The 15,264-nt window shown below is 42.3% G+C and overlaps 1 protein-coding gene across 1 annotated transcript in view; it reads left to right on the top strand.

Annotated features, from left to right (window-relative positions):
• Positions 1-12,832, top strand: part of itgb3a (integrin beta 3a) — a 29,478-nt gene extending 16,646 nt beyond the window's left edge. The window contains exons 11-15 of the mRNA XM_084328242.1: positions 4,125-4,347; positions 5,311-5,414; positions 6,477-6,599; positions 8,328-8,494; positions 10,166-12,832. Coding sequence (XP_084184368.1) covers positions 4,125-4,347; positions 5,311-5,414; positions 6,477-6,599; positions 8,328-8,494; positions 10,166-10,231 — 683 coding nt within the window. The 3' untranslated portion in view covers positions 10,232-12,832. The remainder of the gene's footprint in view (positions 1-4,124; positions 4,348-5,310; positions 5,415-6,476; positions 6,600-8,327; positions 8,495-10,165) is intronic.
• Positions 12,833-15,264: the final 2,432 nt, after the last annotated feature.

Raw genomic sequence — 15,264 nt, 5'->3', positions numbered from 1 at the left:
TGTGGTTGGCTTCTCTAAAGCCCATGCATGTGATTAATGGGACGGATTACAGTGCCGCCTCAGAGCGGGGGAGATGATATAATCCTACAAAACCCTGACCTACGTCGCTGACTCAACCTCACAACAAATAAGGCAATGAGAGCAGGGCGGACGTAATGGTTCCTGTGGAGCGTCTAGAGCCCTCTACGGGCTGAGAGGGAAAAGTAAATAAGTAAGCTCATATTTATTGAGAACACCGTCTCAGTACAACCAAATGACAGAGCTCTTCACAAACTCTTGAGGTCAGAATTAAAGGTTAAGGAAACACAAACAAGTGAGATACTTTTTAGGAGCTGGAGCACTGGGGCACGTTTTCTCCTGATCTTGATGGTGTTATCTTGTGTTCCACTTAACAAGCAAATGTGGTGTGGTGAAAAAGAAACCTAGTTAACCATTAACCATTAACAACACCCTTTACTGTTTGCAATACCTTCTCTCTCTCTCTCTCTCTCTCTCTCTCTCTCTCTCTCTCTCTCTCTCTCTCTCTCTCTCTCTCTCTCTCTCTCTTCTCTCTCTGTCTCTCTCTCTCACACTCTCCCTTTCTTTCTCTTTCCCTTTCCCACTATGTGTATCTATCTATCTATCTATCTATCTATCTATCTATCTATCTATCTATCTATCTATCTATCTATCTATCTATCTATCTATCTATCTATCTATCTATCTATCTATCTATCTATCTATCTATCTATCTATCTATCTATCTATCTATCTATCTATCTATCTATCTATCTATCTATCTATATCTATCTATCTATCTATCTATCTATCTATCTATCTATCTATCTATCTATCTATCTATCTATCTATCTATTGGCATTGGTTTGGTCTCAACATGGGGGGGGGACTTTAAGTGGGGGGGTCTGAGGGTCCATTCTACTTTTATGCACCAAGTTGTGCCTTTTATGCATCAATTTATGGTGAAAAAGAAAAGGAAAAGACAACATACAGGTACCCACTGATGCAAATATAATGGAATGCAATGTAATAATGCAGTAAGGCTCTCGGGCATTCTGTATTGCTTTCAAATATGTATTCTCCTGTATTGTTTCTGCACATTCAAAACATATCACATATACTTTTCAGAATCAAGTAAATATTTACAGAAGTTTACAGATTTCATATTGTGCATGACAGTTACTGGAGAGATATTGTCTATCTGTCTGTCTGCCTTCCTGTCTTATCTATCACAATTATCCCAGAAGGATGATAGAAGGAAGATGAAGGGTTGAGAGAACACAGTTCACTTTAGGTTTTACGTTGACCTCAACAACAGCTGGTCATGTCTCCTAAAGCCTGGCATTAGTGACCCCTCTGGAGCTCTGTGGTATTTCACAACCAACCACTCCCCTAGTCTCACAACTAGCCACTAGAGCCTGACTCATGTCATTTTACACTTAGTCGTTCAGTGCCAACTCGTGTTTTCTTTCCTGTGACCAGTCTCATTTGTACTGCCTGAGGTAACCAAACGTGTCAGCCTTGTAGACTGTTCTCGCGGGGACATGTTGCACCTATGAGTTACACCCACCCATGAGTTACTTACTGTTCTGCCAACGGAGACAGGAAGTGGTCATCCCAGACTGGGACTGCTTGCGTATGGGAGGGGTGACAGGGATTCACGCCTGGATTTGTATACAGTATGTTTCGCAACATTGTATTTTCCTGCCCCAGCGTGAAGTTCGGGGTGATTAAGTGGTATGTGATAACATGCTGTTGTAACTCTCTTTCACTCCGATGAAGTCACACACGTTGCATACCAGCCTAGACAGGCAAAAACACATTAACGCAAGACCCAGTTGATAAATTGACTAGCTTAACTCACAGACACAATCTAACAGAAACAAAGGGGGAGGGAAAACACTCGAGTGGTGACTCATACAGTATAGCTATGAAAAGTCAAATGCACACATCGGTCTGCCCAGCCCTGCCTAGGCCATTATGTGCCTCAAATCTGTAGCTCAACGAGTTGGGCATGGCACTAAAACAGCCAATGTTAGTTACCGTCTGTAGTTGGGTATAGTGAAAGGTTAACCTTCTGTAGTGTGGTAATGAAAGGTTAACCTTCTGTAGTGTGGTAGTGAAAGGGTTAAACTCTAACTACCGTACAACTGAGGTTCCCCTCAGTCACGGTCACGTCGGGTGTACATACAGAAATGAGCAAAAAGAACAATAAGACGACAAGACGAGGCAAAAAGCAAGGATAACAACAAGTCAATATAAACACGTACAACTTGATTGGTTTTAAACTCTGCAACAGAGGGGAGAATCTCAAGCTTTAAGGACTGTTGGAGTTCATTCCAAATGACACTGTCAATCACTCCATTCTGATTGACAAGCTAAAAGCAATTGGCTTTGATAGTCTATCAGTGAGCTGGATGCAATCCTACCTTGAGGGGAGGGAACAGATGGTGGAGGTAAACGGTACCCTATCCCCCCCCCCCTCACAGTGAGCTGTGGTGTTCCACAAGGAAGCATACTAGGACCGCTACTGTTCCTAATTTATGCAAATGACATGTCGTCAGCTTGTGACTGCAACTTGTTCCTGTTTGCGGACGACTCAGCCCTGCTGGTCTCTGACAAGAACAAGTTACAGGTTGAAAAAACCCTCAGCTCGGAACTAGGCAAAATCTGCATATGGCTCGCTGATAACAAACTATCATTACACATGGGCAAAACAGAGTCCATTCTCTTCGGTTCAAATAACAAACTCAGCAAGACCGACGACTTCTCAGTTACAGTGGGTGACAATATTGTCACAAGGAAAGATGAAATTACCTACCTGGGTTCCATCCTAGAGGCTAATCTCTCCTGTGACAAAATGGCATCCAATGTAATAAAAAAAGTCAACCAACGAACTCGATTCTTGTACCGGATCTCCTCTCTGGTAAACAAGAATACCCTGAAGACTCTGGCAGGAGCACTCATTCAAGGGTACTACGACTATGCTTGCACCTCATGGTACCAAAGCACCTCAAAGGCGCTAAAAACAAAATTACAAACATCTCAAAACAAACTGGTCAGACTACTGCTTGACCTTACTCCTAGAACCCACCTCACCCCTGCCCACTTTGACAACCTAGGATGGCTTAGAGTAGACGACAGAGTACAGCAACTTGCAATGGGCCTGGTCTACAAGATACACTACACGACCAAGGTACCGATGTACATGTCAAAATACTTCCCAAAGGTCAGTGAATACCACGATCACAACACCAGAGGGAGCGCCACAAATCATGTTAAACCCAGATTCGGCTCAAATAAGGGACTAAACACGTTTCGCAATTATGCCACATCAATGTGGAACGCCCTACCCAAAGCTGTAAAGGAATGTGGATCACTACCCACTTTCAAAACCACTCTCAAGGGACACCTACGGGAGACTGCAATTCAAAACTGGCCCCTGTAAATGTCCTAACCCAACCCCCTCCAATGTACAGTCATTTACCTAGTATGGTTTTGTAAATAGTCCAATGTACAATTTAGCTTGTTTGTACAGTGTCTCCCCCCCCCCCTCAATGTACAGTTTTGCTTGTTTATACAGTGTTTCTCCCCCCCCCCCAACCACCTCCAATGTAAATTACCCAGTATGGTTGACAATATCCCAATGTACCCAACCCCCCCCCACAACCCCACCCAACCTCCTCCAATGTACAGTTTCTACGTCAAATGTATATACTCCCTTCTCTTGACTCCTCCTGTATCACAAACAGTACTGTATTTGCAAATCTGATATGTCATAAATGTATAGATGTAGCAGTACTGAATATCTGTATGTCATGTATGTCATATATGTCCTGATGAATTGAAAATGGGGGACCCTGATGTAAACAAGACGAAAGTCTTTCTCTGGTCTGCCTCCCCTTAACAATTGTGTGTATTGAGCTGTACTGTATTGTACCCATTCTGCAATCTGTTAATAAAGTTTTCAATCAATCAATCAATCAGCTAGAGAGGGAATCATAATGAAATGCAGAATTACCCTGCAGATTCTAACTTGTATTAACTCTAACTTCTGTTTCAAAATAGATGAAAATAGAGAGCACTACTAGATTAACCTTATTGTATTGTTCCCCTCCGGTGTCCAGGTCACGGGACGTGTGACTGTGGTTACTGCAAGTGTGACCCTGCCTGGAAGGGAGACAACTGCAACTGCTCAACGCGCGTCGACCCCTGCATGTCCAGTAACGGCATGCTGTGCAGCGGCCGGGGCCACTGTGACTGTGGGGTCTGTGAGTGCACCCAGCCCGGGGCCTTCGGGGCCACCTGCGAGAAATGCCCCACCTGTCCCGACGCCTGCACCTTCAAAAAGTAAGGATCAATATAATATATCCAGAATATCTTATTTTAATATATTTATATATCTGATCTTATCTTAGCTTATTCGATCATGCAGCGGCCGTTTTTGCTCTCATGTCACTCTCAAGGAATCCCAACTTGAGTGTGATGTAAAAGCTAAATGGCCACTGTGTGAATTAGGGTCAATTAGTTTGTGACACTCAAAAGATATTGGTAGGACTTCTGCATGAAGTCAAGCCAAGTATTATTTCATTAAGCTGCATGGGGGGGGGGGGGGTACAGGTAGGGTAGGTAGTAATAATAATAGAACATATAACAAAGTGCAAGTAATAGTGATAACAGTAATAGTAGTGAACAGTAGTGACTGGCAGGAATTAATCAGACAATAGTAATAGTGATGATGGTACACACGGTCAAAACTGTATAGTAACACACTGCACTGGAGTCCATGCAGTGTTTATTATTAACAGTGATGCGTTGCTCATGGGTGCAACCAAAGTTGTGTGAGCAGAAGCGCGTGCACACACATGCACGCGTGTGCACACAGGAATGCGCTGCACTCGACTGATGCGCCAACTCGCAGCACCCACCTGGCTACTTTGCATATCAATAGCGCCAGTCGTCAGGTATTACATTCCATTCATAGAGGCAATTAGGCACTGTCTTTAGTCTGTCCTTATGCGAGGGAACATTTATGCGCACGCAACCGGGAGCGTGCGCACGCGTGGCGTCATTAGCGTGCGTGCAACCAGTGTTGATATGAGGAACGCAACACTGATTATTAAGAGTCAGATAGTCCTAACTGTGTATAGTATGGACATCTGCATTGATGTGTTTGCTTGCTCTGATATGGGCAGCTGGATCTCCCCTGCGTCGTGTCATGTGTCATGGGGAATCGAGTAGCGCCATGGAAGAGTATCTCATGTACTGTGCAGTGGGTGTAAAGATACCGTTGTGTGTGCTTGTTGTTTGCAGGGACTGTGTGGAGTGTGGCCACTACAAGAGAGGAGTGCTCTCTGAAGATCCTGACTCTTGTGCCAGAATCTGCAGAGATGAGATTGAGCTGGTGGACGATCTGGGTCAGAGCTTTTCTGTTGTTGTTGTTGTTGTTGTTGTTGTTGTTGTTGTTGTTGTTGTTGTTGTTGTTGTTGTTGTTGTTGTTGTTGTTGTTGTAGTTTACATGCTGATACATGCTTTACATACATGCTGATAAGGGTGGGTGATATACCATACTGGCTGAAATGATACACACAATTTATGTTAACCCTTTCACTACCACACTACAGAAGGTTAACCCTTTACTATCACACTACATAGGGTTAACCCTTTGTCGTGTGGCAGTGAAAGGGTTAACCTTCTATATTGCCGCAGTGAAAGGGTTAACCATTTGGTAGTGCGGTAGTGAAAGGGTTAAGGTGTAAATTAGCCCATATACTTTCTAATTGGATGAGAACACAGAGAACTGTTGCATCAGCTTTGACTACAGACTTACATAACGTTGAGCACGTTTCACTTTGTTGTGAACATTTTGTATATGTGTTGCACAATATGAATATGATATAATTGCTCTGTTAAATGTGCTGTAAGTGGTACAGTCTTTTTCTGTTCGCTAAAATAAGTGGTCTACATTCCTACTAGTTTTAAGCAAATGTGTCCTTGAAACAAGTAAAATAATGCCTGTGCAGTAAGCACATTTGGCTTGGCAAGATTTCTTGAAATAAGTAAAAAGATCTAGGGTTCTCTCTCCTGATTGGATATAGTGGGAACAGGATACCAGAACATGTATTTTCTGTTTACTGCTGAGCAGAGGGACTGACCAAACACTATATCAGTGATGGCTGTTAGGGTTAGGGTTATATAGGGCTATTTAACACTTATTTTAATTTAAGAAAATACCACTTACAGCACCTTTAAGAAAAGGGGCATTTCTAATAGAGCTCTTGTACTCAAATATTGAACAAATACTCTGATATATATTGCTACCTTCCAAATTGCTACATATATCATCACAGGAAATTGAAGTCGTTTCACCCACTCCTACATGTTGTACTGTAGAGCTGTAAATCTAAAACACTTGTCGTCTAAACCATCTTTTTCTGTTTTTTTTGTCCTTAATTCCCTTTTCCTTCTTGTTTATACAGCCTTCCATGATAAGAATGCAGTGAACTGTACATATCAGGACGAGGATGACTGTGTGGTGCGCTTTCAGTACTACGAAGACCACGAAAGTGGCAAATCCATGCTTTACGTCATAAAGGAGCCAGGTGAGTGTGTGTGTGTGTGTGTGTGTGTGTGTGTGTGTGTGTGTGTGTGTGTGTGTGTGTGCGTGTGTGTGTGTGTGTGTGTGTGTGTGTGTGTGTGTGTGTGTGTGTGCGCATGTGTGTGTGTGTGTGCGCATGTGTGTGTGTGTGCGCGCGTGTGCACGCATGCACATCATTTTGTATATATAAGGAATTAACACTTGATCTTTCTTGGATTATATTGCCACAATGCTTCTAATCCCATATTACTTTTACTGTACTAAGTTTATTTATCCCTCTCAGAACAGAGCGATTAAACCACCATTATTTCTTTACTACACTACTTTTTTACAACCTTCAGGTCAGAACTTGTGTTGGGGTCCATTTATATTGAAATGGGGTAAAATGGTCATAATAATAATAAACATAAATAATAAGAAGAACGATAATGGTCATATTATTATTGTTATTATTATTAATAAGAATAAAAAGTATAAGAATAAACTAGAGTGCTAAAACTCAAACTTGAAACAGTCTGAAGCTGCTCCATAGACAATGAATTGGGAAGGATTTTACAGATGACACTGAGAGCACCCAGGAGAATGTTCATAGGTACATTTTCTGTTTCAGAACTGAGAACACTACTATAGAATAAAGCTAATTTGGATATAAAAAATAAAAATACAATTCTGTGGGTCCACAAAATCAGTCTCCCATTCATTGGCAATGGAGCAGCTCCAGAGAGTATCTCATGTTTACAAAATATTGATTGAACTGGAAATAAAAAATATTATTTGAGTGGTGTTCCCCTTGAGTGTTGAGTGGAGGAGCCCACGGTGGGTGGGTGAGATTTCAGGATATGGGTTATTTCCATATTGATATTAATTCCTCTGTATCAATAGAGCAACCAGTCCAGTCCACCACATAATTTGGGTGATCATTAGAGGAAGTAGAAATAGCTTATTTTTAGAAAGACATTGGTTTGTATATTTAATAGAGGGCTTGATCTCTCAGCATGTACAGTAGGGTCCCAGCGCATGACAGTGCATGCTAGCAACTAGCAAGGTATGCAGAATTAGAAAGGCTATCTGTGAGTGGTATTCTTTTGTTAGAATAAGTGGTCTACATAGGGATAGGGAGTGTTTGGGAGTCTTTCCGCTCTGCAATTAACAGAAAATACATGTTCTGCTATCCCGTTCCCACTTCATCCAATCAGGAGAGAGAGAGGGGGGGGGGGGCTACACTCATATTTTATAATCCATAGTCCTTAATGTAATACAGTAGCCCAATGATGATGCACTAAGAGGTTGTGTGACGGCATCTCTATTGTGCCTCACGCAGCATTTTAATACTAACAATTAGAGTGTGATTAACATAATGATCACAATATGCGTAGTAGCCAACAGGTTTCCCTAGTAGTTATCTTTACATTTACATTCAGTCTTTAGCTGATGCTTTTTTAGCTGACGTTTTTATTCAAAGCGACTTAGTTCTGTCAGCAGGAAGGGTACAACTCTGGCAGCTAAGTAACATTGTTCATCAAACAGTGTCGAAGTTTAGTGCTACATTCTTGAGTGCATATTAGCATAGTAGGTAATGATTATAGGCAAGGTAGATTCCTTAGTAGCAGAGTGCATAATAGTAAAAGAAGGTTAGCAGTTTAAAAAGAAAATCTCATTCCTCTCCTACTTTTCTTCTCCCCCCGTCTCTTCCTCTCGTTCTCTCCCCTTCCTCTCTGGTTCTGCTCCCCAGTCTGTCCTGCGGGAGCAGACATCCTGGTGGTTCTCGCGGCTGTGACAGGGGCCATCCTGCTGCTGGGCCTGGCCGCTCTGCTCATCTGGAAGCTCCTGGTCACCATCCACGACCGCGGAGAGTTCAGCAAGTTTGAGGAGGAGAGGGCCAAGGCCAAGTGGGACACGGTGAGACCTGAGAGTTCTAATGGAGGATCTGTCAGAGGTGTGGGGACTCAAGTCACATGACTTGGACTCGAGTCAGACTCGAGTCAAGCATTTGATGACTTCCTGGACTAGACTCGACAAAATCATTAAAAGATTTGCAACTCGACTTTGGTAAATGGACTGCATTTATATTGCGCTTTTATCCAAAGCGCTTTACAACTTCACATTCACTCATTCGCAACCATGCAAGGTGTCAACTTGCTCATCGGGAGCAGTTAGGGGTTAAGTGTCTTACTTAATTGCATTTATATAGTGCTTTTCTAGACACTCAAAGCTCTTTACAATGTAGGGTGGAAATTGCCTCCTTCACCACCACTGGCAGCACTCAACCTTGGGCTATGCAGGCTCAATGGCTACCATACAATGGCACCCGGCACACATCACACTACACAATGGCTGAACGACTCAGAAGACAGGGATTGATATCAGTCAATTAAGGGACACATGCTCAAGGCCACTTTGACACGCTGCCGGGAGGAGCCGGAATCTAACCGGGAACCTTTCGATTACCAGGCGACGGCTCTACCTCCTGAGCCATTGTCAGCCCTATTGACTTTAACACTGATGACTCGTGACTACACTCAGACTTTGGCCTAATGACTTGAAAGACTTGATACTTTCCCCAAGCCAAAATGTTAAAAGATGACATCATACTTTGTACTACTAATCCATCAACTGCCAATCAAGTTGTGCGAGCAGAGAAGGAAGTTGTGTGTCAGTACAGAATCATCTACATTTACTATACTAACTATTACTGTTGAAATGGCATTACATTTGCAGTAGGACTTGTTTAGGACTCAAAAGACCAAGGTTTCATACTTTTGACTCACTTGAGACTTGTTTGTCTTGACTCGGAACTTGAGTGTAAAGACATAAGACTTATTTTATTTTATTATTATTTTTTTTTTTTAATCCTCTTTTTCTCCACCTGATTTTTTTCTATGCTTTTCCTCCCATCCCAATTTAGTCATTATGCCAATTCCCCCCCTCCCCTACCTGGTCGTTGTGCACATGTTCCCCCTACTGGTCGGTACAAGGGAACCCTGAAGTCTACCACATGCTTCCTCCGACACATGCGGAGATAGCCAGCGGCTCTCTTTTCACCTGGCAGCGAGGACTCTCATTGGTGAAGTGTAACGCGTGGGAGGTCACGCTGCCTTCACCACTTCCTGCCTTTCGCTGAGCAGGCGCCCAGACCTGACCTGTAGGTGTCGCTGTCCACAACGCCAGATTACCATCCACGACTTCCCTCCCGCTAACTCAGCCAAACAAGTTAGTATGACGATCGGCCCAAGCCACAGGCAATGCTGACTCCGGGAGTCGAGACCGCAGCCTCTTGCATTGGTGACGAGCACAATCTCCGCTACGCCACCCGACCGCCTTAAAGACTTAAGACTTGGGACTTGGTTCCACTTCTGGTATCTATATATCTATATAATATACAGTATAGTGGACATGCAGTATATAGCGCAGAGAGACAGTGTAACATTTGGTGATAGCACAGAATAGGCTTCCATCTGATGGATCAAATCTAAATTGCACCAATGTTAAAGATGTGTTTCAATGTGACATTGATTTTGAACTTTTTTTCTTTCTTCAAATTAACGTGATTCTTTTGTTTCTTTTCTCCAGGGTAACAATCCTTTGTACAAAGGAGCCACATCCACGTTCACTAACGTGGCATACCGGGGAAACTAAGGAGGCACATTCATATCAAAGGGCAATAAGAAACTCAGGGGTAGATGAGAGAGAGACATGCGGAAAAAAAGAGAGAAGGACCCGCCACACTGTCATGTCATTGCTACTGTAGATGCAATATGATTATTGCTGTCAACAATTCTGAATGTGCTGTACTTGTACATATTGTAAAAACGATGTGTGTTAAAGGGATATTTCACTTTAGCATAACTTTTCAAAGAATTTGCAGTCAAACCTCTTAACACTATGCCGTCCGTCCACGAGTATATACGTGTTTCGGTGCCATGCGTTGTGGGCCAGAGCCACGTATATACTTGTGGCAAGTTGTTATTGTTTTATTCCATATTTATAACGCTATTAACGTCCGCTATCGAGATCCATGACCTACCCACATATTTGATTTTCGAAACATGCACTACCGGCCAGATCCGCTTAGGGGCGCCATCGCTCCACTGCAGTATCATTGAGGGGATTTAAAAAAAGAAATTCTTTTACAGTCCTGTGGGCGGATCATATGAGCCTCGATTCCAAACAAAGACCCTCCATCTTTGATCCAGTTACCGAACGTATTTTTCAGCCTGGAATAATGGGATTTATGATTAGCCAATGGACATATCGATCTACCAGAATCCGATGACTAATGAAGAAATGCTGCTGGCGATCACATGGCCTGACGGTAGGACACTATTCCCCCAAATTACAGCTGGATTGGACATTGTTTTAAAACCTAACGTGATGATCAGTGAACATGGCTGATTGAACGCACACTATATTGCTAATCAATAATACTAATCGGCGTTCCCCGCCGCCCCCATTTCATCCATAGATGCTCTGTAATAGTCCGGATGCTACGCAGTTTGTTTTATTTCATTCGTATATATACAGCAGAAATGGCGTTTGATATAACGGCACCAACGTTTAGCCTATTATCTAGCTTCCTGGAAAAAAGACTAGACGAAAAGCGCGATAAACCTTATATTCACGACGCTATAAAATGACAACCAACCGATGGATTTTTATTTTCTTTAAGCCATTATGAAGGCACGGTTTATGCACTCAAGTGACAATGAGAATGGACAGATAGCAATACTATAAATTATATATATATCTCTTAGAAAGTACAGGTTTGTAAACAAGTGCGGACGCCAAAGTGTTAAGCCCGGAGCCCTATTTTCTGAAAATCCGCCTAAAATACATACCTAAGTAAATGGAATATTGCTCCACTTCTACAAGGTCCATTTGCATATTCTTGGTATCTAGGGACATCTATGGACCTCAGTGAATGTATTCCCAGTGTCATAAATATTGTGTCTATTACTATGCTTGCTTAAATTGTGATGAAACAAAGGAGAATATGAATTATGATTTTTCTTTGCATCTTTGACAGTGAATAACACCATGCTAATAATGACCAGACATGAAGAACTGCCACTGATCTCGTTCAGTACCTTCTTGAGATCATGTGTACAAAAAAATCGAAGGAAATTAATAAAGGGAAGATGATTAAACAGAAGGTTCTGTAGATACAGTACTGAATTCTCCCATCCGGACCAATGCAATTTGAAATATTATTATAGAATATAGAATAGCAGGCTTATAAATGACCTTATTATAGCCAATTCGCACATTTATATATATACATATATTATCTTTCAAATGGCCGAGTTAAATTTGGATTTAGTATCACCAGGCGAAGAACAGATAATGAAATCTACTGTACTTTTTTATTTTGAATAGGGTGCAACCGTTTTGAAACTAATTTCAAATCTAATTGTTGCTGCATGCTAAAAAATAGGGAAGAGAAACGAACTGCGCTTCAATATATGTCAATAACGTTAAGTCTTGTGGTTTATTATCCCGAATAATAAGAGATATTAAAATAATTCATACAGAAGTATGACGCTTGAAACCCCATAGAGCCTTTTGGGAAGTGTCGTTCTGAAAAATTCCAACGCTGATCGACAGCTAGCGATGTCCTTTACAAAATGGCAGCAAAAAATTACAATTCCCATGGTTAAAAATTTCCAAAATGGTCGCCTCGCGAAATAAACCTGACCAAAACGAAAAGTAAAATCTATCTAATAACACTTTGACCTATTGTTAAACTAACGTATTGATGATAATATACATTAAATGTCAAGTTAGACCGCGCTCTCAAGATTCTACACTGGGTGCTGAAATCCCATTAAGTATTATATAAAAAAGAAGCAGTGAAGCTAGACCAGCACTCTCAGGTTCAAATATTTAATGGCAGCCTGAAACAAACATGTTTCGGAATTACATATTCCTTCGTCAGTGTTATAGCTTGTTTCAGGCTGCCATTAAATATTTGAACCTGAGAGTGCTGGTCTAGCTTCACTGATAATATACATTATAAATGCTGTTGTGACATGGTTATGATGTTTATACTTGAATAAGTTTGAAAAGAAAAAGCGATACTTTTGTCAAACAGTCTGGAGAGATTGATTTATGACATGATATCATTTTGGGACCGGTACCGGTCCCGTCGGGCTTAAGAGGAACACGCCAACTTTTTGGGAAATTAGCTTATTTGCCATCTACCTTGGAGTTAGACAAGCAGATACATACCCTTTTCTTCTCTGTGCATGCATTAGGCTTAGGGAACAGCCGCACCGTTAGCCTAGCTTAGCATCATTCACTGGAAGTAGGTGTGCCAGTGTAGCCTAGTTCCCAACAGTCACAAAATACACTCCAAATACAACTCCAAAACGTTCCTGTAAACATGTTGTGACCTGTGTATTTACCATGTGGAGAAATAATTAAAAGAATTAAGACATTTTCGTTTTCTAAGCAGATATATACTTGTAACAATTTTTTTGCTGAACCACTGCTGCCTGGGCGCAGTGATTTCATCACCTCAAAAGCCCTGTTTCTTTTTGAAAAAATGGGGCTTTAGAGGTGATGAAATCACTGCATACACTGCAGGTAAAATAGTTCAGAGTATATTTGCTTAGAAAACTAAAATGTCAAATTATTTTATTTTTTTCTGCACATGGAAAATACACAGGTCACAACGTTTTGGAGTGTATTTTGTGACTGTTGGGAACTAGGCTACACTGGCACACCTACTTCCAGTGAATGACGCTAAGCTAGGCTAACGGTGCGGCTGTTCCCTAAGCCTAATGCATGCACAGAGAAGAAATGGGTATGTATCTGCTTGTCTAACTCCAGGGTAGATGGCAAATAAGATGGCATAAAAAGTTGGCGTGTTCCTTTAAAAGGGTACTTCACAAAATGAAATGCTGACTTATTTTGCACATAATCTCCCACACTTCTAAAAACTCTGTTTTCTACACATTAATTTAGTTTGACAGTTATTGAAAGTATATGTTTGAATATGACCACCGGTCATCTTGGACATTGAATCCTTGTGTTAATTATAGCTCAATGAAATTATGTAGATGAAAAGATATATATACCTTGTCTTTTAGGGACTGCTACCTTATCGTTTCATTGAGCTGTAATTACAGTAACACAACAGTAAGATTCAATGTCCCCAATTTGTTTTTCAAAGGTAATACATCTGTAAATACGCACAAAAACAAACACTTACCTTTGACTCAGAATTGCCTGTTTTATTGAAATCTGCACAGTAGTAGTTTGTTTATACTTCAGAAGTATGATATTCAGACTTCAAAATGTCCTCAAAATTAATGGAAATGAATGAGGAGCCTGACGCCTGGGAGGAACGGTGGTGTTGACAGTGGACGACAGGGACAGCAGTGGCCACTAGCTTACTGGTAGATGCACTCAGATGGAGGTAAGACTGCTGAAACTTGACAAATTATACTAAAGTGAAATATCCCTTTACCATTTTTTATTTGGTAGTTTTTTTTATGTTTTCTTAAGAATTCTAATGTGAGATTGTACACCTGAAAGGCTTAGAGCTACAGGTATGAGGGGCTCCCTCACACAGGCCTACTCTGTCCAGAGCAGTAGAGCTACAGGTATGAGGGCCCCCCTCACACAGGCCTACTCTGTCCAGAGCAGTAGAGCTACAGGTATGAGGGGCCCCCTCACACAGGCCTACTCTGTCCAGAGCAGTAGAGCTACAGGTATGAGGGGGCCCCTCACCCAGGCCTACTCTGTCCAGAGCAGTAGAGCTACAGGTATGAGGGCCCCCCTCACCCAGGCCTAGTATGTCCAGAGAAGTAGAGCTACAGGTATGAGGGGCTCCCTAACACAGGCCTACTCTGTCCAGAGCAGTAGAGCTACAGGTATGAGGGGCTCCCTCACACAGGCCTACTCTGTCCAGAGCAGTAGAGCTACAGGTATGAGGGGCCCCCTCACCCAGGCCTACTCTGTCCAGAGCAGTAGAGCTACATGTATGAGGGGCCCCCCTCACACAGGCCTACTCTGTCCAGAGCAGTAGAGCTACAGGTATGAGGGGCTCCCTCACACAGGCCTACTCTGTCCAGAGCAGTAGAGCTACAGGTATGAGGGGCCCCCTCACCCAGGCCTACTCTGTCCAGAGCAGTAGAGCTACATGTATGAGGGGCCCCCCTCACCCAGGCCTAGTCTGTCCAGAGAAGTAGAGCTACAGGTATGAGGGGCTCCCTCACACAGGCCTACTCTGTCCAGAGCAGTAGAGCTACAGGTATGAGGGGCCCCCCTCACACAGGCCTACTCTGTCCAGAGCAGTAGGAGTTGGAAGATCTGCTCAGGTGTTGTGACAGACCAGATGTTTGATGGCTATGAATTAGAATTAGAAATACTGTATTCTTGGGAGTGGTTGACAGTACTATTGTCTGCCTGTCAGTTTGAACATGTCCAAGGAGATTCCACACAAAGTCTGACACTCCTTTGGGGTTCATCATGGGAGTTTATTATGTTGCTGCAATGCTAGCTATCCAAAATTCAACAAAATGTCCACATTTTTAGAGCACTGAAATAAATGCCGGGGCTGCTTTTTCTTCTTTCTTCTTTTTTTTAGCTAGCCTGCTTCCACACGCCACCCACTTCTTCTGTTTAGGCCTGTTATCTGTTATGTGTTCTGATGATGTCGCTGTGTG

The sequence above is a fragment of the Notolepis coatsorum genome (genome assembly GCF_963971535.1).
Source record: "Notolepis coatsorum genome assembly, chromosome: 14".
Taxonomy (NCBI): domain Eukaryota; kingdom Metazoa; phylum Chordata; class Actinopteri; order Aulopiformes; family Paralepididae; genus Notolepis; species Notolepis coatsorum.
This window is presented reverse-complemented; position numbering and strand designations above follow the sequence as displayed.